At 43.3% G+C, this 26,938-nt stretch overlaps 1 protein-coding gene across 1 annotated transcript in view; it reads left to right on the plus strand.

Moving 5' to 3' along the window:
* The first annotated feature begins 565 nt into the window (after positions 1 to 565).
* The window catches only part of SLC2A12 (solute carrier family 2 member 12), a 72,579-nt gene continuing 46,206 nt past the window's right edge, over positions 566 to 26,938 (plus strand). Inside the window, exon 1 of the mRNA XM_006059288.4 lies at positions 566 to 864. Within this exon, the coding sequence (XP_006059350.4) occupies positions 750 to 864 (115 nt within the window). The 5' untranslated portion in view covers positions 566 to 749. The remainder of the gene's footprint in view (positions 865 to 26,938) is intronic.

Below are 26,938 nucleotides of genomic sequence, written 5' to 3' on the forward strand. Positions count from 1 at the left end.
TGGATTATCTTGCTGTAACCCCAGGGTGCAAAAAGTCCAAAGAATCTGTGCATTATGACTTTGCCTACACTTGGTCTCAGGCCTTGATTTGTCTGACAAGCCTTGGAGAGAGCGAGTATGTATGGTGTTTACCTAGGGTAACATCAGGTAGAAACAATGACTATGCTTCATGCTTTGTTGATTTCTCTAAGTGTCATGACTCTTGGAACAACAGTCCTGCAGAAAAATTGACACACTTTCCTTTCTGGTGTGTCTCTGCATAAATTGTTCCTCCCTCTGCAAGATTAACTAATACCATCTGGGAGTATTCCAGGCCCTCCCTCAGTTTGCACTTGGATCTGCCTGTTTCTTTTCTCTGCCTCTTTTCAAAGGTGCAAGAAGAGGAGAGCTCCCCACCACCTAAGGGCCAAACACTGTCAGAGCTCAGGTTCCCAAGCCTTGAAATCCTTTGCTTCCAACTCTGCATCTGCAGGCAAAAACAATCCTCCGGAGATTCGGCCCTCCCACTGCCTGTGATAGGCTGCTTGGAATAGCAACAGCCTGTGTCACCGAAAAGGGCAAAGCTTTCGGAAATAGAAACAAAGTTGGTCACAAATCACATTGGCTTTGCTCGAAGTTTTTTTTTTTTTTTTTTTTTTCCTTCCCCACCTTTCTTTAGCATGCAACTATGGGAAAAGTGACCGCTCGTGTCAGTTGGGGAAGTCGGGGTGGTTTGGTGCCCAGGGAACGGCTGTAACTTCTACGTGACCATGGTACCTGTTGAAAACGCAGAGGGCCCCAGTCTGCTGAAACCGAAGGGGCGAGCGGCGGAGACTGATGGCAGCGACAGAGCCAGCGGCGGCCCGCATCCTCCCTGGGCGCGAGGTAAAGCCAGGCAGTCTGGCTGGGGGACCGCGAGAGGAGCGCGCTGGACGCGTGTCTCACTCGTGTGTGTGTGTGTGCTTGTGTGTGTCCACGTGAGCGTGCAAGGTGCCTGGAGACAAGGGGACAGGATCTCGTGGGAGAAGCGACAAGGAGCTCTAATGTGAAGACTGAAGTCTCACTACTCCTAAGCCGGGTCCCCTCCTCTGTGTGGGCTGTATCAGGGATAAATCTCTTTCATTTGGAGAAATTGACTGGCAAGATAATCGCGCCGATGAAGACACCCACACACACCCCCGCATACACACTTTTTTTTTTCATTTCTTGTCACACATGGATAATCTGTAACAATTGGACATTCTAACCACCATTTTAAAAACCAGCATTTTAAGGAGGCTTCCTAAAATTATTAGTTACATAATCAATAAATTCAACTTTCTTTCTAAGTACCCAGCAGACGTCTTTTTGTAATGAATTTGAGCATTGTTTGCAGTCTAAAACCTCTGCTTACTTGCTCCTGCTTTCTTTAAAACTGGCATTTTAGACTGAGGTTTGTTTAATACTTCTTCTGGAGGTGAAATTTGGAGAAGTTTTCATTCATTTCTGTTAACTTTGCTAAATCAAATGCCCTTCTTCACTTCCATATTTACAATTTTCACAAACACACTGCCCACATTTAGTTGCCTCTCCCGATCAGTTAGTCTTCAAAGGAATAGGAACTCGTTGTAATATGAAATGAAATCAGACACAAATAATACCTCCTTCCTCTGCTTTTCTCAGCTCTGCTCCCTCTAATCATATAATACATTCCCAGGCCATATATTAGAATTTCATGAATAATCTAAACCACCAAATAAATACAAAAAGCATTTATCTTTCATCTTGGGATGGATCTATATACTTAGTTATTTTTTTTTTAACAATTGTTCTTTTAAAAGAATTTGTTTTAATTTGATTTATTTATTGCATGCAGAGTATTAGTTCCCCAATTCCCCGGTGGAGTCTTAACCACTGGACCACCAGGGGAAGTCCCCTATATGCTTAGGTTTGCATGGTGGGATTGTCTGATCTTGGAATTGAATCTACATTGGAACTGAGGCACCAAGCAACGCCTCCTCGTTAATGGAGAAGCTCTCCTTCTCCCCTGCCCTCTTCCAGCTTAGCCCTCTTTCTAGTCAAGAATTCCCTCCTTCTAGTCAAGAATTAATATCTGGGGTCCCTTACACTACAGCCCAGTCCTCTCTTCAGCAGAGCTGCCACTTTCTCTAAGTGTGATCTAAGTCCAAGAACAAACAAAAGAAACTTGTATTGGGGAGTAGAGAAAGAGTGGCGAAGTTCTTTCTGAATTCTCGCAAGATTGAGCTGGAGGGTGAGTTGAGGTGGTAATGGCCACAAAAGCAGTAACTATATAGAGTCAGTGATAAATGTCGCAAAGAAGTTGAAAACAAACTTTATGCTAGAGGGGCCTCCACAGTAACACTAAAAAACGGACTATTTAGTTTTGATATGTCTTTGAAAGCATAGTGTCCTTTTAATAGGTCAGATTGTCCAAGTTTGCAATGGAAAGCAAGAATGCGTGCTTCTAAAGACTGAACACACACAACTGTCAGTTTAAAGTACAACTTTAAACTGTTGAAAAGAAACACTAAATGAATAAACACCATCAATTGTCTTTTACATTTAACTTTAAATGAATCTTTATCATGTAGAAGAAGAAACCTAAATGCTTTTCTTAACTCCTTAATGAATACAGCTTTGATGGGTTCTATATGTAGCTTATATTTAGACAAATACAAGCCTTATTATTACTTTTATAAATTTTCCTAAATTGTCTTAGGCATTCTTGGTACCCAAAGGCAATTATACAGATCTACGTATATAATGAACACACAGTATGGACTTACTCAGCTGTTTTGACAAGTTAGTTTGTCTCTTCTATCGGGGTTGTATTTTTGTCTGATTTACAAAGATGTCAAATGAAATATTTGACAAAAACTTCTTTCAACTTCTTTATATTTTAAACTTCCGTAGCTTCATGCAGGAAATTTCAAGTGTTTAAAATATGCTTAATAATGATCCTTCTTTTCCTGCGTTTGAAGGTAGCAAGTTGTTCTATATTCCTAGATGAAAAACAATGTACAAAGAGGAATGAGTTATAAACCCCGGATAAGGTAATTAAAGCATTTGAGATACTGAAAAATGAAACAAACAAACAAAAACCCTGTGATTGCACCCCTTAATGCTATTGTGCATAGTGAGAAGGGTTGGCAGGTTTTCCTTGGCCAAACCCTCTAAACTGGAAGGAATGCTTTGTTCCAGTGGCTAGAAGCTAATGAATTTAAATTCATCTTCAAGAAGTTATGGCTTTTTAGTAAACATTTCAGCTTTCATAGACATGTTATAATTGACCTTGTAGGGCAAGGTTGAGCTCAATTTGAAATCTTGGTACTTAAAGCCAGCAACAGATACAGATGAGGTGAGAAACGTGATGGCTAGAGCACCTCACACAAGGAGAACAGGAGTCCAGAAGATGTATGGTTGGCCCAAGTTCAGGGGGTGGCTGATCAAGGCGGACCCTGGCAGCCTGTGGCCCAGCGGGGCCTGCTCTTCCACCTCAGAAGCTGGGTCTCCCAGGCTCCTCTAATTCATGATTCAACAACTGGTTAGGAAGAGGGTTTCCTTAAGTCCTCCTTTACCCGACTCGCTCTGCTTTTCCTCCTCAGGTCTGCCCAAAAGGTCAGAAACAGAACAATATTTATGTGAGTGCATGTTTTCCACACCGCAGATCCAGCTGCCCCATGTACTGGAACCCAGATCGCTGGAACTAGGCTCACTGAATCAGCGACATCGACGGCACTTCCCCCCCTCCCAGACCCTTCTAAGCCTGAGCTGCCGCAGTCCCGCAGTCTGAGATTCATGAAATGCACACCTCTGCTAGTGAGGTGGCTGCACTAGGGCGGTTGTCCTCAAACGTGTTTAAAGCTGCAAACTCCTTTCTGCAAATGGAGTCTGAGTAGATGGTCAGTATGTGAGGCAGGTAAACATGGCACTTGTTTAGTGGAAAGGGGGCAAGTGTAGAAAGAAAGCCCTGTGGCCTGGCTGCTTCTCTGCTCCCCTCGCATCCCTTGTGGCCCTGAGCCGGCTCCGGGGTCAGGATCACATTAGCAAACCTCAGGTCCATCACTGCTCTGGTTATGCAGGTCATGTTTTTGAGGTTGGGGCATATTTATGGTGCTCCTACTGTGAGCCTTGGGCCCTCAGAATTAGCCTAAACCAGTTCCTCTTGAATTGAGTCAGGCTTAGCCTTCTCAGGCTTCCTCAGACAGCTCAAGGAGAAGTTTACTTGTAAGATAGACTGAGAAGACTTTGGGGAATAGACTTGTTATCAGAGAAGAGAAGGTCAGACTGACCACCTTGACCTGATAACAGAGCTTTGACTGTGAGACCAACTTTGGGAAGTTACTTTGGGAAGACCCAGACCTTGACCATTCCCATTTTCCCAGGCTTTCCACATATTAAAAAGTGACGTCTGAAACTAATATAATATTGTAAATCAACTATACCTTTAAAAAAGCAGGGAAAATTTTTAAAATAAACCATATGCTAAGTCGCTTCAGTCGTGTCCGACTCTGTGCGACCCCATAGACGGCAGCCCACCAGGCTCCCCCATCCCTGGGATTCTCCAGGCAAGAATACTGGACTGGGTTGCCATTTCCTTCTCCAATGCATGAAAGTGAAAAGTGAAAGGGAAGTCACTCAGTCGTGTCCAACTCCTAGCGACCCCATGGATTGCAGCCTAACAGGCTCCTCCGTCCATGGGATTTTCCAAGCAAGAGTACTGGAGTAGGGTGCCATTGCCTTCTTCGAAATAAACCATATACAGTATATATGTATCAAAAGAAAAAGTGACAAAACCTGTGACAAAACTTGTGCTTTTAAAAGCGTGTATATCTAACAAGTAAATGGCAGTTACAACAGCAAAAACAAAAAAGTTGTGTATGGCTTGATATTCCCAAGGAAATGGCAGAATTTATAGACATTTGAATTTATGAGGGACTATAGATGTTTTTGTCTGAAAATATGACCAAATTTAAAGATAACCATCTCCTCTTTCTCTTCAATCTGCTTATCTCTGGGTCTGTACATTTCACCCTATTTGGAAATCATATCAAAAATCTAAATTTGAGGGGTTTTGTTGCAGTGAGACCTGGGTAAATGGCTTCTCTGGGACCTGTGGTGGTGGTGGTGTAAGTCGTGTTTGACTCTTTGTGATCCCATGGACTGTATGTAGCAGGGAGGGAGAAACCTCTAAACAAATATGGAGGGAGCTGTTCCACTGCCCATCTGGGTGGGTGGTGTTTGACTCACACAGCAGGGATCTTTTCCCCTTTAATATCATGTCACCCCGAGAGGTCAAGGAAGATTGCCGCCTGTCACAAACCACCTCTAGACTGCCTCCACAGCAGCAGACATGCATTGATGAGAGCCTGTGGTGGCAGAGCTTGGCAGACAAGGAGCCACCAACAGTTCCCTGACCTGGAGGGCCTGAAATTAGCCTGTGGATACCAGGGTGCCCGAGCAGGCTTACAGCCGATGTCTATTTTGATAGGGCAGTACCTTGGTGTGGTTGTTAGGTATTTTCAGCATCACCCTTCTGTCTAGTAAGATTGCCAACAGGACCTGAGTGACTGAGTTCTTAGGAACAAGCCTGGTGAATAGCTGGAAGGACCCTACTGGGAGCCCTCAGGTATATTTTTTATGTATTCTCTAGGGAATACTTTTTAGTGGTCTAGACCCTGTAGTAGCTGAGAAAAACAGAACTCAAAATACAATGGGTCCACTCTGGAGGTGACTATGGAAAATAATTTCCATGTATGTATTAAAGGTGAATCAGCCAATCTTAAAATGCAGTTTTTAATTGCTATAGATGTGTGGGATGATATTTTGTCGTTGAAGAATAGTTAGTTCTTTTTTAAAAACTGATTAATTTTTGGCTGTGCTGGGTCTTTGTTGCTGTGTGCAGGCTTTCTCTAGTTGTGTTAAGTCGGGGCTACCCTGCCATGCGGTACTCCAGCCTCTCACTGTGGTGGCCCCTCTTGTTGCGGAGCACAGGCATTTAAATTGAATGGAATCGGGGCTCCCAAATTCAGCTTTTTCTCATGAACAGCCTTCCGCAAGTGGATGAGTTAGCGAATAAAATAAGGCAATGAAAGAAAGCCACCTAAAGGTACACCAAGTCATGGTGTGAGAAAGGAGAAGAGTTGAAACGGGCTGCTTTCCAAGCGGCTATTTGATCAAATGCCAAATGAGAATAATTCCCTATCCTGTCTTCCCTCAGAAAGTATCTGCTGCTGCTGCTGCTGCTAAGTTGCTTCAGTCATGTCAGACTCTGTGCGACTCCATAGACGGCAGCCCACCAGGCTCCCCCGTCCCTGGGATTCTCCAGACAAGAACACTGGAGTGGGTTGCCATTTCCTTCTCCAATGCATGAAAGTGAAAAAATAAAGTGAAGTCGCTCAGTCGTGTCCAACTCCTAGCGACCCCATGGACTGCAGCCCACCAGGCCCCTCCGTCCATGGGATTTTCCAGGCAGGAGTACTGGAGTGGAACAGAAAGTATCCAACCTCTGGAAATTCCAGAGCAGTCCAGTGGTTAGGCCTGTGGTTTCACTGCTGAGGACCTGAGTTCAATCACCAGTCAGGGAAAAAGGACCCCACAAGCAGTATGGCAAAAAAAAAAAAAAAAAAAAAAAGACACAGAACCTGAAATCCCTCCAAGTATTTCCCAGCTGAAATGTTGAGCCAAATATACTACCTTTATAGTAAACGTAAAGTCATATGAGTTTATTTTTCTTTTTTTTTCTGTCTTGGCTCCTTGGGAAAGCTGTTCTTCCTGTATCACAGCATGCTCATTTATGCATTTGCTAAATGGTTATGATTCAGTGATATACTAATTTTTCTATACAATTTAGGTAGAAGTGATCAGATCAGATCAGTCGCTCAGTCGTGTCTGACTCTTTGCGACACCATGAATCGCAGCACGCCAGGCCTCCCTGTCCATCACCAACTCCCGGAGTTCACTCAGACTCACGTCCATCGAGTCAGTGATGCCATCCAGCCATCTCATCCTCTGTCGTCCCCTTCTCCTCTTGCCCCCAATCCCTCCTAGCATCAGAGTCTTTTCCAATGAGTCAACTCTTTGCATGAGGTGGCCAAAGTACTGGAGTTTCAGCTTTAGCATCATTCCTTCCAAAGAAATCCCAGGGCTGATCTCCTTCAGAATGGACTGGTTGGATCTCCTTGCAGTCCAAGGGACTCTCAAGAGTCTTCTCCAACACCACAGTTCAAAAGCATCAATTCTTCGGTGCTCAGCCTTCTTCACAGTCCAATTCTCACATCCATACATGACCACAGGAAAAACCATAGCCTTGTCTAGACGGACCTTTGTTGGCAAAGTAATGTCTCTACTTTTGAATATGCTCTGTAGGTTGGTCATAACTTTCCTTCCAAGGAATAAGTGTCTTTTAATTTCATGGCTGCAATCACCATCTGCAGTGATTTTGGAGCCCAGAAAAATAAAGTCTGACGCTGTTTCCACTGTTTCCCCATCTATTTCCCATGAAGTGATGGGACCGGATGCCATTATCTTTGTTTTCTGAATGTTGAGCTTTAAGCCAACTTTTTCACTCTCCACTTTCACTTTCATCAAGAGGCTTTTTAGTTCCTCTTCACTTTCTGCCATAAGGGTGGTATCATCTGCATATCTGAGGTTATTGATATTTCTCCCAGCAATCTTGATTTCAGCTTGTGTTTCTTCCAGTCCAGCGTTTCTCATGATGTACTCTTCATAGAAGTTAAATAAACAGGGTGATAATATACAGCCTTGACAAACTCCTTTTCCTATTTGGAACCAGTCTGTTGTTCCATGTCCAGTTCTAACTGTTGCTTCCTGACCTGCATACAGATTTCTCAAGAGGCAGATCAGGTGGTCTGGTATTCCCATCTCTTTCAGAATTTTCCACAGTTTATTGTGATCCACACAGTCAAAGGCTTTGGCATAGTCAATAAAGCAGAAATAGATGTTTTTCTGGAACTCTCTTGCTTTTTCCATGATCCAGCAGATGTTGGCAATTTGATCTCTGGTTCCTCTGCCTTTTCTAAAACCAGCTTGAACATCTGGAAGTTCACGGTTCACGTACTGCTGAAGCCTGGCTTGGAGAATTTTGAGCATTACTTTACTAGTGTGTGAGATGAGTGCAATTGTGCGGTAGTTTGAGCATTCTTTGGCATTGCCTTTCTTTGGGATTGGAATGAAAACTGACCTTTTCCAGTCCTGTGGCCACTGCTGAGTTTTCCAAATTTGCTGGCATATTGAGTGTAGCACTTTCACAGCATCATCTTTCAGGATTTGGAATAGCTCAACTGGAATTCTATCACCTCCATTAGCTTTGTTCGTAGTGATGCTTTCTAAGGCCCACTTGACTTCACATTCCAAGATAGACTAAAATAATTTATCACCTTATTCTCACTTTAGGAACTTTCATTCTTTTTGACCGTGACTCACTTTATACTGTTGTACTGAAGTATCAGGGAGAAAAATGCAATCTTTTGACTTATAGGAATATTTTTTTCCCCCTTAAGAAAATCAAGTATTATTTATATTGTAGAATTGTGCATCCCTTGGAAGTAATCTCCAACTAGTCCGTCCTAAAGGAAATCAGTCCTGAATATTCATTGGAAGGACTGTTGCTGAAGCTGAAACTCCAATACTTTGGCCACGTAATGTGAAGAACTGACTGATTGGAAAATACCCTGATGCTGGGAAAGATTGAAGGTGGGAGGAGAAGGGGATGACAGAGGATGAGATGGTTGCATGGCATCACTGACTCAATGGACATGAGTTTGAGTAAACTCCGGGAGTTGGTGATGACAGGAAGGCCTTGTGTGCTGCAGTCCATGGGGTCACAAAGAGCCGGACATGACTGAGCAACTGAACCGAACTGAACTGGAAGTAATTGTTTCTCAAAAACAATCATGATGGTCTGCCTGCCATTGTTAGGCTCTGTGGCTATTAGCTGCATCCATATTATTTTATTTATATTGTTGTTATTTTATAATGTGTTGCCCCTGTATGCACTTGTTTCCACATGCTTAGTGCAAGTTATGAGCCATGTGCAATGCTAATTTATATATGGCATCTCAGCCTCAGAAGTACAAGGCTTTTTAAGAATAAGAGAGGGACTTTCCTGGTGGTCCAATGATTAAGGCACCGCCCTTCCACTGCAGGGGCCACGGGTTCAGTCTCTGCTTGGGGAACTAAAGATTTCACATGCCCTGTGGCATGGCCACAGGGCATGAAATAAAATAGAGATGATAAATAAAGAATATGGGGAAAAGTTGTAATTTTAATCAGTTAGTATTGTGAAAGAACATCCTTAGCTAATGAATGTTTCATTTCTATTGGGAAACAAAATTGTGGAAAACTAAAGGCAAAATCACAGGAAGAATTTTTCGTGATTTAAGTCCCATTATTGCCAAAAAAAAAAAAAAAGGAGTTCAGGAATGTATGAAAAGGCAGAATTGTTATGCTGGAAACAAGGTATCATTTTACTTCCTTTGCTATCAGTAAGAGACTGTTTCAAAGTTTTACTTACTTGTTAGAGAGATTGCACTCCATCAGTTCAGGTCAGTTCAGTCGCTCAGATTAGAACAGATCAGATCAGTCGCTCAGTCGTGTCCGATTCTTTGTGACCCCATGAATCGCACGCAGCACGCCAGGCCTCCCTGTCCATCACCAGCGACCGGAGTTCACTCAAACTCATGTCCATCTAGTCGGCGATGCCAACCTCTGTTGTCCCCTTCTCCTCCTGCCCCCAGTTGCTCCCAGCATCAGGGTCTTTTCCAATGAGTCCATTCTTCACATGAGGTGGCCAAAGTATTGGAATTTCAGCTTCAGCATCAGTCCTTCCAAAGAAATCCCAGGGCTGATCTCCTTCAGAATGGACTGGTTGGATCTCCTTGCAGTCCAAGGGACTCTCAAGAGTCTTCTCCAACACCACAGTTCAAAAGCATCAATTCTTCTTCAGTTTTTCTTCACAGTCCAACTCTTACATCCATACATGACCACAGGAAAAACCATAGCCTTGACTAGACAGACCTTTGTTGGCAAAGTAATGTCTCTGCTTTTGAATATGCTGTCTAGGTTGGTCATAACTTTCCTTCCAAGGAATAAGCATCTTTTAATTTCATGGCTGCAGTCACCATCTGCAGTAATTTTGGAGCCCCAAAAAATAAAGTCTGACACTGTTTCCACTGTTTCCCCATCTATTTCCCATGAAGTGATGGGACCTGATGCCATGATCTTTGTTTTCTGAATGTTAAGCTTTAAGCCAACTTTTTCACTCTCCACTTTCACTTTCATCAAGAGGCTTTTTAGTTCCTCTTCACTTTCTGCCATAAGGGTGGTATCATCTGCATATCTGAGGTTATTGATATTTCTCCTGGCAATCTTGATTCCAGCTTGTGCTTCTTCCAGCCCAGCATTTCTCATGATGTACTCTGCATGTAAGTTAAATAAGCAGGGTGACAACATACAGCCTTGACGTACTTCTTTTCCTATTTGGAACCAGTCTGTTGTTCCATGTCCAGTTCTAACTGTTGCTTCCTGACCTGCATATAGGTTTCTCAAGAGGCAGGTCAGGTGGTCTGGTATTCCCATCTCTTGGAGAATTTTCCACAGTTTATTGTGATCCACACAGTCAAAGGCTTTGGCATAGTCAATAAAGCAGAAATAGATGTTTTTCTGGAACTCTCTTGCTTTTCCCATGATCCAGTGGATGTTGGCCACTTGATCTCTGGTTCTTCTGCCTTTTCTAAAACCAGCTTGAACATCTGGAAGTTCACGGTTCACGTACTGCTGAAGCCTGGCTTGGAGAATTTTGAGCATTACTTCACTAGTGTGTGAGATGAGTGCAATTGTGCGGTAGTTTGAGCATTCTTTGGCATTGTCTTTCTTAGGGATTGGAATGAAAACTGACCTTTTCCAGTCCTGTGGCCACTGCTGAGTTTTCCAAATTTGCTGGCACATTGAGTGCAGCACTTTCACAGCATCATCTTTCAGGATTTGAAATAGCTCAACTGGAATTCCATCACCTCCACTAGCTTTGTTCGTAGTGATGCTTTCTAAGGCCCACTTGACTTCACATTCCAGGATGTCTGCCTCTAGGTGAGTGATCACACCATCATGATTCTTGGTCATGAAGCTCTTTTTTGTACAGTTCTCCTGTGTATTCTTGCCCCCTTTTCTTAATATCTTCTGCTTCTGTTAGGTCCATACCATTTCTGTCCTTTATCGAGCCCATCTTTGCATGAAATGTTCCCTTGGTATCTCTAATTTTCTTGAAGAGATCTCTAGTCTTTCCCATTCTGTTGTTTTCCTCTATTTCTTTGCATTGATCACTAAGGAAGGCTTTCTTTTCTCTCCTTGCTATTCTTTGGAACTCTGTATTCAGATGGGAATATCTTTCCTTTTCTCCTTTGCTTTTTGCTTCTCTTCTTTTCACAGCTATTTGTAAGGCCTCCTCAGACAGCCATTTTGCTTTTTTACATTTTTTGCTTTTCCATGGGGATGGTCTTGATCCCTGTCTCCTGCACAATGTCACGAACCTCCGTCCATAGTTCATCAGGCACTCTGTTTATCAGATCTAGTCCCTTAAATCTATTTCTCACTTTCACTGTATAATCACAAGGGATTTGATTTAGGTCATACCTGAATGGTCTAGTGGTTTTCCCCACTTTCTTCAATTTCAGTCTGAATTTGGCAATAAGGAGTTCATGATCTGAGCCACAGTCAGCTCCCGTCTTGTTTTTGCTGACAGTATAGAGCTTCTCCATCTTTGGCTGCAAAGAATATAATCAGTCTGATTTCGGTGTTGACCATCTGGTGATGTCCATGTGTAGAGTCTTCTCTTGTGTTGTTGGAAGAGGGTGTTTGCTATGACCAGTGCGTTCTCTTGGCAAAACTCCATTCAGACTAAACAAATCGTTATTGAATGATTATTGTGGGTAATTCAATGAAGTAACATTACCCCCAGTTGACAGATAAGGAAACTGAAGCTAAGAGATCAAAAGCTAACAGTTACTAAGCACTTACTAGTGTGCACCAGCTACTTTTTTATTTCATTTATTCTCATAACTTTATGAGGTATGTGATATTATTATCTTTACCTTAGGACACAGAGGAACAGAAAGATTAAACTAGACATGTCAGAGTCTAGCTGCTAACTAACCAGGCATTCTGATTCCAAACTGTACCTTCAGTGTTAAGCCGAGGTACCTTTGGGAGAAAAGCAAATTGCTCCATGTAGTATGGATAATAGCCTAGAGAGCTAAACCTCAGTGTTATAAATCTCTGGTGGCTCAGATGGTAAAGAATCAGCCTGTGATGCAGGAGACCTGGGTTTGATCCTTGGAGAAGGGAATGGCTACCCATTCCAGTATTCTTGCCTGGAGAATTCCACGGACAGAGGAACTTGGCAGGCTACAGTCCATGGGGTTGCACAGAGTCAGACGTGGCTGAGCAATAAAGTTTCACTTTTCACATTCTAAATCCATGCCAGGGTTTTGTACTTGAGCAACAATACCATCCAACACTGATGTCTCTACTTTCTGCTCTGTTCCGTGTTCTGATCTGTGAATTTGGGTCCCCATTACACTTGTTTCAGAACTTCATTGCATTTCATTTTAACTAGTTCCCTAAGTTTCTATATGATATGTCTTTTTCTATAAGATTATGAATTTCTGGATTAAAATATATATTCTTGAATCTATCAGATCTCTGAGCTAGCTATTTAGAAAGTACCGTATAGCTCATATGAGGTAGGAACTGTGCCTTTTCCTCTGTATTGCCATCAGGGATCATGTGCACACGCACAAGTAACGCCATCTTGTAGCCTAGGAAACGTGTCAGCACGGTGCTCAGTGCGCCCACCTTGATGATTGCACTGTGCATCCAGATGAACCTGTCTGCCCTCTGTGTCCCAAGATGGTATTGCCATGGAGTACATGCTTAGTTGTTAAATTAGTGAATGAGTGAAGTGTTTGTTGAGTTAAACTAAAGCCCATTCTAATTCTACAATAGTTATTGACCATCTGTGTAAGAGGTACAGTGCAAAATACTTCAGTGTAAAAAATAAAAATATCTAAAATATTGTCTGGGTCCATAAGTTTTACCAACTCATCAGACAGAGAAGAATCTAAATAATGACAATCATTTAGCAAATATTGAGCATCTCCTAGAATCAGACATGATGCTAGAACCTGGGTCCAATGGTAAACCAGTAACATCTGTGCAATGCAGATGCATATTACCAATGGGCGATGAGAGAGAAGAGATCAAGAAACGTAGACAGGAGGAGGTGACCAGACACATATGCCTTGGTAGTGCACAGGGGATCCTAGAAGACAGTATGGCTAAGCTGAGTCAAGAAAGTATCACTGAGGCCAATAAGTTTACAGAGAACATTCTAAGCAGAGAAAATAGCTTGTATATGAGTTTGGAGAAGAAAGAATGGCACATTCAGGGAACTACAAATATATTTGTCTGATGAAAGCAGAGTTCAAAGAAGGAGAAAGAAGGTTGTGAATGAATCTGAAGATGTTAAGTAGAGACATGTCATGAAACCTTTGTGTGATAAGTAACATGACAGAAGGAATTGTTGAGAAAAGATCTTATTGGTTTACAGAAATCAGGAAAAGTTTCCGAAAGTGATGATAGTGGTGATGGAATTAGGGGGTCTTGGAAAACTCTTCCTGCATGCCTCTAAACCCTTACCATTCTTTTATTTTAATTTTTTGGTTGCACCTCAGTTTGTGGTGCAACCAGGATTGAACATGGGGCCGTTGGCAGTGAGAATAAATAGTCCTAACCACTAGTCCACTCTAAAGGAGATCAGCCCTGGGTGTTCTTTGGAAGGAATGATGCTAAAGCTAAAACTCCAGTACTTTGGCCACCTCATGCGAAGAGTTGACTCATTGGAAAAGACTCTGATGCTAGGAGGGATTGGGGGCAGGAGGAGAAGGGGACAACAGAGGATGAGATGGCTGGATGGCATCACTGACTCAATGGACGTGAGTTTGAGTGAACTCTGGGAGATGGTGATAGACAGGGACGCCTGGCGTGCTGCGATTCATGGGGTTGCAAAGAGTCGGACACGACTGAGCGACTGAACTGAACTGAACCACTAGGTCACTAGGAAAGTCCCACTATTCTTTTAACAGTTAAACAAAAATAGCTCCAGCTCCCATAAAGTTAAAATCACATGCCTCTTTGTTCCCCAGCTCTGCCCATCCTCACACACACACAGTGTACTGGTGTGAGTCTTAGGATCAGAAAGTGGTTTCTGATCACTTTTTGCACCAACTTCCTATTTACCCTGGTTTCTTGCCCTTTGCTTCCCAAAGCTGGTCTTTTCTCTTATCCCTCTTCTAGTCTATGCATGGATTACAATCCTTTCCTTCATATAGTCAAATCCCATTCACTCAAGTTCTTGGTAGATTCTTACTGACAATCTGAAGAGGGCTATAGTGCAATTAAATATTAGGTGGACACATTCATACAATTCTCCCGTCAAATCCACCTTAGGGACTTTCTTGTCAACTGATTTTTGCTAGAAGCTACAAACCTCTTGTACTATTTTTCTCTTATCTTCATTCCTCATCCTTACCCATCCTCCACAAGTTGACAAATTCTCCTGACTTTTTTTTTTCATTTGTCTTATTTCTGGGTTCTGTTGGCCTTTCTTTCTTGAGCTCTGTGTGTGTGTGTGTGTGTCTCTCTCTCTCTCTCTGTCACACACACACACACACACACACACACACACACACACAAATTCGTGCTTCTTAGCATTTTCTCCCTTTCTCTCTCTCCCTCCCATGGCTCACCTCTGTGTTATCAACATGACCCATGGCCTTTTCCCTTAACCCTGAGGTGGCCATCCAGGTATCCATTTTTAGTAAATAAAGTGCTCTTCCTAAGAACTTTACATCCACAAGCTTTACAATATTATTTTCTCCCCATTCATTTCCTTAATTAAAGAATTTTTAAAGCACTGAGGATGACTTTCAACCATTTTTGACTCCCTGGATTCCTTTTTAAATAGAAAAACAATTTCAAATTCTCACGTAATAGTTTTGACAGTTTTACATTTAATGATTAGAAAATATAGAATGGCAGGCAGATACTCTGCATTCACTCACACTTTGAATTAAAACCTTTTATTTCATCACATCTACACATATGTATGGAATCTTGAAGGACAGATGTGTATGTTACTATTTTTCCTAATGTTTAGTAAGCATTGATGGGATGAAGATTCTTTTTGAAGACTTTATCAGTTTTCAAATGTCCCTCACTTACCATAATTCACGCAGATTGAGAATCTCCTTCCTGGAGATGTCAGAGGTCTCTGGATGAATGGCTGTTGGTTTGTTCTCCAGATTCACCCCCTCTTAACTGTCTATTGAAAATCCTCTTGAAAAGATGGGAAGAGTTGAAAAATTGCAATAACATTAAAGCCAGATATACTTATCAATGGGTTAGAACTTGTGCTGTGCTTAGTTGCTCAGTTGTGTCCGACTCTTTGCCACCCCATGAACTGTAGCCCGCCAGCCTCGTCTGTCCATGGGATTTTCCAGTCAAGGATACTGGAGTGGGTTGCCTTGCCTCCAGGGGGTCTTCCCCACCCTGGAATTGAACCCACATCTGCTGTGGCTCCTGCATTGCAGGCAGATTCTTTACTCCTGAGCCACTGGAGAAGCCCAATGTATAAAACAGGGAGTGATATTTTAGCTTTCCACAAACTGTCACTGAGCATCCCTGCTGAGAGAATTTTCATCGATCAAAGTATGACATTTCCACAGACCTCTTGGAGCTGCTTTTTTGAGAGGGTCAGAAGGTTTTGCTCCATAGTCTAATTCTTCCCACCCTATCCTATCACCGTCCCTTCCCATTCTATATCTCTTCAGTTCAGTTCAGTTCATTCGCTCAGTCGTGTCTGACTTTTTGCAATCCCATGAATCGCAGCACGCCAGGCCTCCCTGTCTATCACCAACTCCTGGAATTCACTCAGACTGACCTCCATCGAGTCAGTGATGCCATCCAGCCATCTCATCCTCTGTCGTCCCCTTCTCCTCCTGCCCCCAATCCCTCCCAGCATCTATATCTCTTAGGGGCTACAATTTCCAAGATTTTAGCAACTCTGGCTAGACAAATGAAGGACAGTGGTATTCTAGAATGTGAAAATCAGTGTTAAGAAGAGACAACGCTCAGATGAGCCACTGGAGTGGTATATTCTAGACGTTGTAGTTTTGCATGTACTGTTTTTGACAAGCAAAAAAAGAAAGTTTGCTTTATACAATGCAGAGATGTTATCCCCTGTTCACAGTCAAGGGACCAAAAAGTAGAAGGGAAAAAATTCCTTTCTCAGTTCAGTGGGGTCCCACCAGAAAAATAACTTACAGGCATCAGAAATGTGGCTAGTGTATGTGCACATTAACTTCTCCTTCAAGTCTAACTAAGAACATTTCCAACTGCAACTGGGTGGTTATAGTAAGATGTGTCAGACACAGAAAACTTAATTGCTATCCCAACTTCCTTTTATTTCTTTGTCTTTTCCAACTAGGGAACTAGAAGATTCAGATACTTATTCTCTCTTGCAGCCAAGTTAGACTATGGAACACACTGGTTCTGGTCTATGAGACATGAGGATAAGTCTTTGTGGGGAGGTAAAAAGTTATCCTCAACCTTTTTAGGGCCTGTGACTGAGTCCAAAAATTAAACCAACAAAGACAGATTAACACAAAAGCATCCATAATTAATTAATGTAAGTTTTATGTGACATGGAAACCTTCATAAGGAAATAAAAGCTCAAAGAAATGATTAAGCCTGAATATTTTTATGCTTTGTCATGAAAATATGACAGGAATATGAGGTAAGTGTAGTAAACCAGGGGAAACTTAGCAAGTCTATTCATTCAAATTCTTCTTGGTGCCCCTTTGCTTTCTGAGATAAGGATTTCTTTTCCTCTGGGTATAACAGAAAGTACCTCTCACATGAAATATTCAACATGCCAAGGTGTTGAATTTTGGGTTAGCATGTTGTGAACGCCAGCATCTTTCAAGGTTCTGCTGGAAAGTTCCCTCCATGATAAGAGGAAAGAGGCACATGGGGATAACTCCTTGCCCTAAGCCTTCTCCACTGTGAATCTGGTTGTGAGAGCATCTCACGCCTGGAGCTGTGACATCCACCTGGCACATATGGTGACAGATTGGGGACAAAAGCCAGCCCTCTGTGCAGGCAGGAACAGATGGATGGGTAGAGTGTGAATCCTTGGAGACACCAAATTCAACCTGGTCTTCTCACAAACTAAACAATAAATGCCCTTGTTTTTCAGGTTTTTGTTTTCCTACAGTCAAAAATATCATAACTGATTTGGGGGCTGGGTAAAGAGAATGTGGCAAGCCAGTTACTGTCAAGTACATTTTAAATACAAAGGCAAAACATGCATTCTAAGGTTTTTCTTTACAGGAAACACATATATTTTCGACAGTATCTGATTTCTGTTGTCTATAATTTAAAAAAAATGGACTCGGGGGGGAAAAAATGAGACACAGGACAACAGCTGGTGATAAGAGTAAATTGAGGTGAAGATGGAGCTCTTGAGAAACCTATATGCAGGTCAGGAAGCAACAGTTAGAACTGGACATGGAACAACAGACTGGTTCCAAATAGGAAAAGGAGTACGTCAAGGCTGTATATTGTCACCCTGCTTATTTAACTTCTATGCAGAGTACATCATGAGAAACACTGGGCTGGAAGAAGCACAAGCTGGAATCAAGATTGCCAGGAGAAATATCAATAACTTCAGATATGCAGATGATACCACCCTTATGGCAGAAAGTGAAGAGGAACTAAAAAGCTTCTTGATGAAAGAGAAAGTGGAGAGTGAAAAAGTTGGCTTAAAGCTCAACATTCAGAAAACGAAGATCATGGCATCTGGTCCTATCACTTCATGGGAAATAGATGGGGAAACAGTGGAAACAGTGTCAGACTTTATTTTTTGGGGCTCCAAAATTACTGCAGATGGTGACTGCAGCCATGAAATTAAAAGACGCTTGCTCCTTGGAAGGAAACTTATGACCAACCTAGACAGCATATTCAAAAGCAGAGACATTACTTTGCCAACAAAGGTCCGTCTAATCAAGGCTATGGTTTTTCCAGTGGTCATGTATGGATGTGACCATTGGACTGTGAAGAAAGCTGAGCACCGAAGAATTGATGATTTTGAGCTGAGGTGTTGGAGAAGACTCTTGAGAGTCCCTTGGACTGCAAGGAGATCCAACCAGTCCATTCTGAAGCAGATCAGCCCTGGGATTTCTTTGGAAGGACTGATGCTGAAGCCAAAACTCCAGTACTTTGGCCACCTCATGCAAAGAGTTGACTCATTGGAAAAGACTCTGACACTGGGAGGGATTGTGGGCAGGAGGAGAAGGGGGCGAAAGAGGATGAGATGGCTGGATGGCATCACCGACTAGATGGCCATGAGTTTGAGTGAAGTCCAGGAGTTGGTGAGGGACAGGGAGGCCTGGCGTGCTGCAGTTCATGGGGTCGCAAAGAGTCGGACATGACTGTATGACTGAACTGAACTGAACTGGAGCTAGTTGAGATCAGAGATGCAGATAGACCTAATATGAAATGTGTGAAGTGTCAGAGTCTAAAACTTCAAAAGCAGAATTATTATCTGAAATCTATGATGTGGAGGATAAATAAGAGAAGCTACTAGGAATGCACATTAAAAAAAAAAAAGACAAGAAGAAAGAGATGAAAGAGAAAAGAATATGAAGCAGGAGAAAGATCCACCCTACCCCCACCCATGGTAAGCAATTCGAGTTGGGTCCTTGTGGACACAAACTCCAAAATATCAATAGGAGGACAATGGAGAGAGGAACTTTGGCCCTGTCCAGATAAGAAATAAGAGACCACATATTTCTCTATTTCTAAAATGGAAGGACTGAACCTGTTGCCTCCTTGGACTGTTCAATCACTAAGTCATGTCCAACTCTTTGTGACCCTGTGGACTGCAGCACACCAGGCTTCCATGTCCTTCACTATCTCCCAGTTCAGTTCAGTTCAGTTCAGTCACTCAGTAGTGTCTGACTCTTTGCAATCCCATGAATCGCAGCATGCCAGGCCTCCCTGTTGATCACCAACTCCCAGAGTTCACTTAGACTCATCAAGTCAGTGATGCCATCCAGCCATCTCATCCTCTGTCGCCCCCTTCTCCTCCTGCCCACAATCCCTCCCAGCATCAGAGTCTTTTCCAATGAGTCAACTCTTTGCATGAGGTGGCCAAAGTATTGGAATTTCAGCTTCAGCATCAGTCCTTCCAAAGAAATCCCAGGGCTGATCTGCTTCAGAATGGACTGGTTGGATCTCCTTGCAGTCCAAGGGACTCTCAAGAGTCTTCTCCAACACCTCAGCTCAAAAGCATCAATTCTTTGGCACTCAGCTTTCTTCACAGTCCAACTCTCACATCCATACATGACCACTGGAAAAACCATAGCCTTGACTAGATGGACCTTTGTTGGCAAAGTAATGTCTCTGCTTTTGAATATGCTGTCTAGGTTGGTCATAACTTTCCTTCCAAGGAGTAAGCGTCTTTTAATTTCATGGCTGCAATCACCATCTGCAGTGATTTTGGAGCCCAAAAAGTTAAGTCTGACACTGTTTCCACTGTTTCCCCATCTATTTCCCATGAAGTGATAGGACCAGATGCCATGATCTTCGTTTTCTGAATGTTGAGCTTTAAGCCAACTTTTTCACTCTCCACTTTCTCTTTCATCAAGAAGCTTTTTAGTTCCTCTTCACTTTCTGCCATAAGGGTGGTATCATCTGCATATCTGAAGTTATTGATATTTCTCCTGGCAATCTTGATTCCAGCTTGTGCTTCTTCCAGCCCAGTGTTTCTCATGATGTACTCTGCATAGAAGTTAAATAAGCAGGGTGACAGTATACAGCCTTGATGTACTCCTTTTCCTAGAGTTTGCTCAAACTCATGTCTGTTGAGTCGGTAATGTAATCTAACCACCTCATCCTCTGTCGCCCCTGTCTCCTACTACTATCAATCTTTCCAAGCATCAGGGTCTTTTCCAATGAGTCAGTTCTTCCCATCAGTGGCCGAAGTCCTTCCTGGACTAAAAAGGTCTTAGTTGCAGAGGTGTAGAAAAGCTAAGGCAATTGGTAGTTGCACGACTTAGCGACTAAAGAACAAGTTGCACCAGTCAGGATCATAATTAAATTATCCAGCATGGGCAGAGAAGTTTAATAAATGCCAAGAGTGAAGGTGAGAGGAAAAAAGACAATAGTTATCTAAATATACCAGAGCATCTCAATTAATCGGTAAGTAGATTGGAGTACCAGAAGGCAAGAGGAAGATAGTGGCTACAGGTACTTAGCAAGAGGCTAAGAAGTCTTTTTGTCCCTTCTGAATAAGAGCTTCAAGTCTTGGATGAGTGGCTCACTCATCCACCTGGAATTTTCAGTCTGTTCTGAGTCCCCCTGATCCTGTGGAGATTTGGAGAAAGGGGTGGATTCTCAGGGATGGCTGGAATGTGGGTCTTCAGGTTCCTGTAATGTATCAGTGGAGACAGGTTTAATCCTAGACAGATGAACCCAACTGGTGACATCCTGGAGTTTAACTGCTGTAGGGTTGCTCAGAAAGACTGGTAAGAACCCTTCTGTTTTGAGAGAAGCTGGTCACCGGGGACTCATTTTTCGAGGTCTTTCAGGGATTACAACAGGGTACCTGGGACTATCATCTGGAGCGGGTTGCACTCTGTTGCCATATTCTTGTATTGCCTTCTGGACCCGGCCTAGGTTTAAAATGTATTTAAGTTGAGCCTGGGTTTCTGGGTCAGTTAACATGTCCAGAGTAAGGAATGGCCTTCCAAATATTGTTTCAAAATGGCTTAACTTGGTGGTTGCTTTAGGAGCTGCCCTGACCCTTAAGAGGGCTATTGGCCACAGGTGATGCCATGACTCAGACATTTCCTGATGGAGTTTGCCCAAGATTTTCTTTAGCCTGTTCTACTTCCCCTGAGGACTGTGGTCTCCAGGATGAATGGAGGTGGTATTTATTTCCTAAAGCCCATGAAAGCTGTTAAGTGACCTTTGCAACTGAAGGCCAGTTGTCACTCTGGAGGTGATGGGGCAATCCAAATCTAGGAATAATTTCCTCTAGGAGAGCCTTACCCACTTCAGTTGCCTCCTCTGTTCTAGTGGGGGAAAGCCTCTCTCTATCCAGTAAAAGTATCCATAAAAAGTAATAAAAATTTGAAGTCCTAGAAAGAGGGCATCTGAATGAAATCTATTAACTTAGCTAGTCCTGTCTCCTGGGTAAGTCCCACCACATTGGACTGGGCTTAAGAGGGGAGGCTTGAGGTTATCTCCTGGATTATGGGTGGCACGGAGGGCACAGGCCCAAGTAACTCTTTTAATCATCTCTGGGAGCCTTTTCCCTGTAAAAAAAAAAAAAAAAAAAAAAAAAGTCAGAAAACAGTCATAGACATTGCATCTCTCCCCAGATGGAGAGAATCATGTAACCCTTTAATAATTTTTTCATTGGTCAGAGAGATATATGAGCAACTTCTGACCTATATGCCACCAGCCATCTGTTCCCTTAGGTCCCACCTCTGTCTCATGCCCAGATCTCTCCTAAAGTCCAGTGCCTGGGTATAACATTAAAAGGGATAAGGGATGGGATTAATGCCTTTTTGGTTTTGGGTATCTGGGCTGCTTCCTTTGCTTTCTGATCTGCCCCGTCGTTTCCTTGGGAAATTTGAGAAGTTCCCTTTTGATACCTGTAGCTGTGGATGACAGCTGCCTGTTTTGGTTTTTGAACCGTCTCTATGAGATGTAAACTCTTAGCCCCATATTTTATAGGGGAATTTCTTGCATTTAGAAGTCTTCTCTCTTTCCAGGTAGCTGCATGGGCATGTAAAACAGGGAGGACATATTTTGAATCTGTATGTAGATTTACAACCTTTCCTTCCCCTAGGGTTAAGGCTCGGGTTAGAGCTGTCAGGGTTTTGCTTCTGTGGTGCTGTGGGTGCTCACGATGGCACACCCTCCCTCTTGACTCCATCTTTAATGAGACTGCTACCATCAGTAAACCACTCTTCCTTTTTTTTCCCGCAGCTTCATCTGCTAGGTCAGACCTGCAGGCATTCCGTCAATGGTTTTGAGACAAGAATGTGTTAGCTCTGAGCTTTCGGCAGACATTAAGGAGCAAGGTTAAGAGGATGGCAAGTTTTGAAGGTTAGCTCTGGGAAGTCAAAGAGCAAATCCTGGTACTTAATAAGGCAGCCTTCAGTTAGCCAAGAGTGGCCTTTTATCTCTAGGATCCCTTGCACTTGATGAGGGGCCTGGACTTCCGTTGCTGTCCAAAGGTAAGCTTGTTAACTTCTTCCACTAATAAAACTGTGGCAGCTACTTCCCAGAGGCCCCCAGGCCAGCCTCAACCATGGAGTCTAGTTGTTTGGAAAAGTCTCCTATAGGCTGAAGAACTTCCCCTAGCTTCTGTATAAGGACCCCCAGAGCTGTCTCCTGCTTTTCAGCCACATAGAAGATGAATGGCTTCTTCAAATTGGGAAGACTGAGAGTTGGGCCTCTGGTGAGGCCCTACGTGATACCATTAAAAGTCTTTTCCTGTTCCCTGTTCCAAAGTAACAGTTCTGTATCTGGTCCTTAAACAGCTTTATACAGGGTCTTAGCCATAAGCCTGAATCCTGGAATCCAAATTCTACAAAATCCTACCATGCCCCAAAAGATAGAGATGTTCCTTTGTCTTTGGAACACTTAGGCCTAATATAGCTTGTTTTCTATCTGGAGATAACTGTCTACTTCCAAGGTTTATAATATATCCCAGATAGTTAACTTGTTTTTTGGAGATTGATGCCTTTGTCTGAGAGACTCTCTAACTCTGGATCCCAAGGAAATGAAGGACTTCAATGATATTTTGATCTGAGCCTCCATGGAGGGACTTCATATTAATAGGGCATCTATGTACTGTAGCATAGTACCCTCTTTTGGGTGTATTTCCCTTATTTACTTTCCAAGGGTCTGGGCAAACAAGTGTTCAGTTTAGTTCAGTTCAGTTGCTCAGTTGTGTCCAACTCTTTGCAACCCCATGGACTGCAGCATGCCAGGCTTCCTGTCCATCACCAACTCCTGGAGTTTACCCAAACTCATGTCCATTGAGTCAGTGATGCCATCCAACCATCTCATCCTCTGTTGTCCCCTTCTCCTCCTGCCCTCAATCTTTCCTAGCATCAGGGTCTTTTCAAATGAGTCAGCTCTTCACATCAGGTGGCCAAAGTATTGGAGTTTCAGCTTCAACATCAGTTCTTCCAATGAACACTCAGGACTGATCTCCTTTAGGATGGACTGGTTGGATCTCCTTGCAGTCCAAGGGACTCTCAAGAGTCTTCTCCAACACCACAGTTCAAAAGCATCAATCCTTTGGTACTCAGCTTTCTTTATAGTCCAACTCTCACATCCATACATAACTACTGGAAAAACCATAGCTTTGACTAGATGGACCTTTGCTGTCCCGAAACTCCTGAGGCAATATTGTCCAGGTATATTGTTGCCTTTGGCCTGAGTCAAGGTTAGTCCACTCAAAGGCAAACAGATATTGTGATGATGGATGAATTGGGATGCAAAAAAGGCATTCTAGAGATCCAGCACAGTTAAACCATTTAGCATCCTCAGAGATCTGGGCTAATATAAGGATTGGCCACGAAGGGATGTATAGGGACCATTACACAGTAGTGACGCATTTACTGCTTTAAGGTCTTATACCATCATATATTCCCCATTTGGCTTAACAACTGGCAGAATAGGAATATTGCATGGAAACTGTTAGGGCAGCAAGATATCTTAAGACTTTATCCACGAGGGGTTGTAAACCTTTCTTCACTTCCAACTTGATGAAGTATTGTCTCTTGTTAGGATAGGCAGCTTCTGGTCCAAGACTAATCCTTACAGACTGAGGGTTTATGGAGCTTCCAAGGTTTCCTTTGTCCCACATTGAAGGAGCCACTGCTTGTAGAATATGCCTGGGATGAAGACTTACTCCTCTGGCTGTTCTGTGTTATAGTCAAGATAAGAAACTGCTCAGGGCCTCCTAACTGGAGTATTGCCTGCGGGAGCTCAGGTCTCTCCCCTGCAGAGGGTGGGACACTTAGATATAACTAAAAGGACACGTGAAATCAACCGCTGCTCACATTTGCAAGTGAGAGGCCCTGTAAAGGAATGGCTGTGAGGCTTTCTGTCCATACCAGTCACAGTACGACTTTTGGAGCAAAGAGGTCCAGTGTGAATTTATTTATTCACTCAACAGATATTTATTGAAGACTGCTCCTGTGGAGAAGGTAATGGCACCCCACTCCAGTACTCTTGCCTGGAAAATCCCATGGGCGGAGGAGCCTGGTAGGCTGCAGTCCATGGGGTCGCTAAGAGTCGGACACGACTGAGCGACTTCACTTTCAATTTTTACTTTCATGCATTGGAGAAGGAAATGGCAACCCACTCCAGTGTTCTTGCCTGGAGAATCCCAGGGATGGGGGAGCCTGGTAGGCTGCCGTCTATGGGGTCACACAGAGTCAGACACGACTGAAGCGATTTAGCAGCAGCAGCAGCTCCTGTGCCCAAGACTAGAGGTGAGAATACAGATGTTAAGGAAAGGAGAGTTCTTGCCTCAAAGTCTTCCTGTGTGAGAGGGGAAGACAAACAGGTCAATAAATAAGTGACTTACTAATATGCCTTCATATGTCTGGAACCCTATATTCTGTGCACAGTGGGAGTCCAGAGGGGTCGAGGGTGGGGTAGCAGAAGGTGACAGAACAGGCCAGTCACTCTGGGGGTGGTGGCACTTGAAATGACTCTTGAGTGATGGGTTGGGATTACAGGTGTTTGGGAGGAGGAGCTGAGAGCAGGGAGAACACAGATGCAAGGCCATTTGGGGGCCACTGCAAGTTTTTCTCAAGCAAATGATGAAGTAGGAGGTCTTTTCAATGTGTGAAACCTTCACAGTTGGTCAAGCTGTATAATGACCTGGCTGCCTGCCAAAAAAAGAACCTGTGTGTGCACGCTTTCCAGTTTGCTGTAGAAGTCAGTCTTCCGGCAAGTGTCTGTTGTGTGTTCTATTATGTACTTATGATATAATAGGCATATGGAGAAGAAAAGGAAAGAAGAAAGTGGGCACAAAGTCAAATATTGTGAAAGATGGAGTGTTCGGGTGCAAGCCAGTTAAAGTTGTGGTTTCGTCTGAGTCACCGTGAGCGGCAGACAATGTGGCTATTGTTGTGGAAGTGGCTGCAGCTGCCTAGCCCGTGGGAGTTGGCCGTCCTTTGTGCCAGGGATGTGGGTCTCAGTGCTCATTTGCATAAAGCCTCTGGGTTGTGATCACATCTTCAATAGGAACAGTTTTACTTTATTATCTTATTAAGGAATTATCCTTGCTCCAAAGGAACACGACTGGTCTATTACTAACAAAGCAGCCAGACTCAGAGTGTAGGCATGACCCAGCAGCCTGTGGGTACCAATTAGAAGTTTCTAGATAGTTTCTACTTCTGTGATGTCCACAAAAGGCTGAGAATCCCCTATGGCACCTTTAGGGGGATACAGGGATGTAGAGAAGGGCTCTCGTGAAGCAAATCCATGGGAAGAATGGCCAGGAATGCTAAACTTCACCATGAACTGGAAGTGCGGACTGACTTCAGGGCTGGATGTTTGTTGAAAAGGCTCTAATTATGATTCCTCACCCTCCTCTCTCCTTCAGCGCTGGCTGCTTCTCCTCTGTCCACCCCAGACTCTGTCCTGCTCCAGACTGCCATTCATGATTAAGCAGCCATTCTTTCTCTTTCCTCCTGGTCTCTGTCAGATTTTTTGGGAAAGTCATCTCTGCTCTCTGGCATCCATAGGGTAGCATCCTGCTTCTATCATCAGCAACCAAAAGGTAAATACAGAAAAAAAGAAAAGAAAAAAAAACCCTACTCTATGTCTTTCTTCATTTTATTTGTATGGTAAAGTAGCACCAGGAAAATTTCCTGTGGGGGAAGTCCTAAGGTGTCACAGGGCTGAGATCTTGGAAGACTTGGGGACTAGCCTTCCACCCTAAATTAAAATTCCAAATCTTGAATGGGCAGCTTGAGCACCATAATGGACCTTAGCAGTAATAAGCAGCAGTGAGATGAATGGGGAAACTAGTTTGGAGCAGTAGCCCTTAAAGTATATAACAGGGAAGATATACTCTTCCAATAAAATTCAGACAATGAAGACCTTAGCTTAATTCTGTAGCATATAACCTATTTTGGTATCACCTCGCTCATGTGAGAATAGGGTCATGGAGTGCAAAATTTTTTTTTAATAATTAATTTAATTTATTTATTTATGGCTGTGCTGGGTCTTCATTGCTCAGGGGCTTTTCTCTAGTTGTGGTGAGCAGGGGCTCCTCTCGCGTTGCAGTGCTCGGCCTTCTCGTTGCTGTGGCTTCTGGTTGCAGAGCTTGGGCTCTAGGGTGTGTGGGCTTCAATAGTTGCAGCTCCCAGGCTCTAGAACACAGGATCAATAGGTGTGGCGCACAAGCTTAGTTACTCCATGGCATGTGGGATCTTCCTGGATCAAGGATTGAACCTGTGTCTCCTGCATTGGCAGGCAGATTCTTTACCACTGAGCCAACAGGGAAGCCTGGGATGCAGTTGTTGAAGGCAAATTGCCTAGATAGATAGGTGATTGTTTTGTGTGTCTTCAAATTTTTTTGACCCCATGGACTGCAGCATGCCAGGCTTCTCTATCACCAACTCCCAGAGCTTGCTCAAACTCGTGTCCATTGAGTTGGTGATGCCATCCAACCATCTCATCCTCTGTCATCCCCTTCTCCTCCTGCCTTCAATCTTTCCCAGGATCACGGTCTTTTCCAATGAGTAAGTTCTTTGCTTCAGGTGGCCCAAGTATTGGA

This window comes from Bubalus bubalis, chromosome 10 (genome assembly GCF_019923935.1).
Source record: "Bubalus bubalis isolate 160015118507 breed Murrah chromosome 10, NDDB_SH_1, whole genome shotgun sequence".
Taxonomy (NCBI): domain Eukaryota; kingdom Metazoa; phylum Chordata; class Mammalia; order Artiodactyla; family Bovidae; genus Bubalus; species Bubalus bubalis.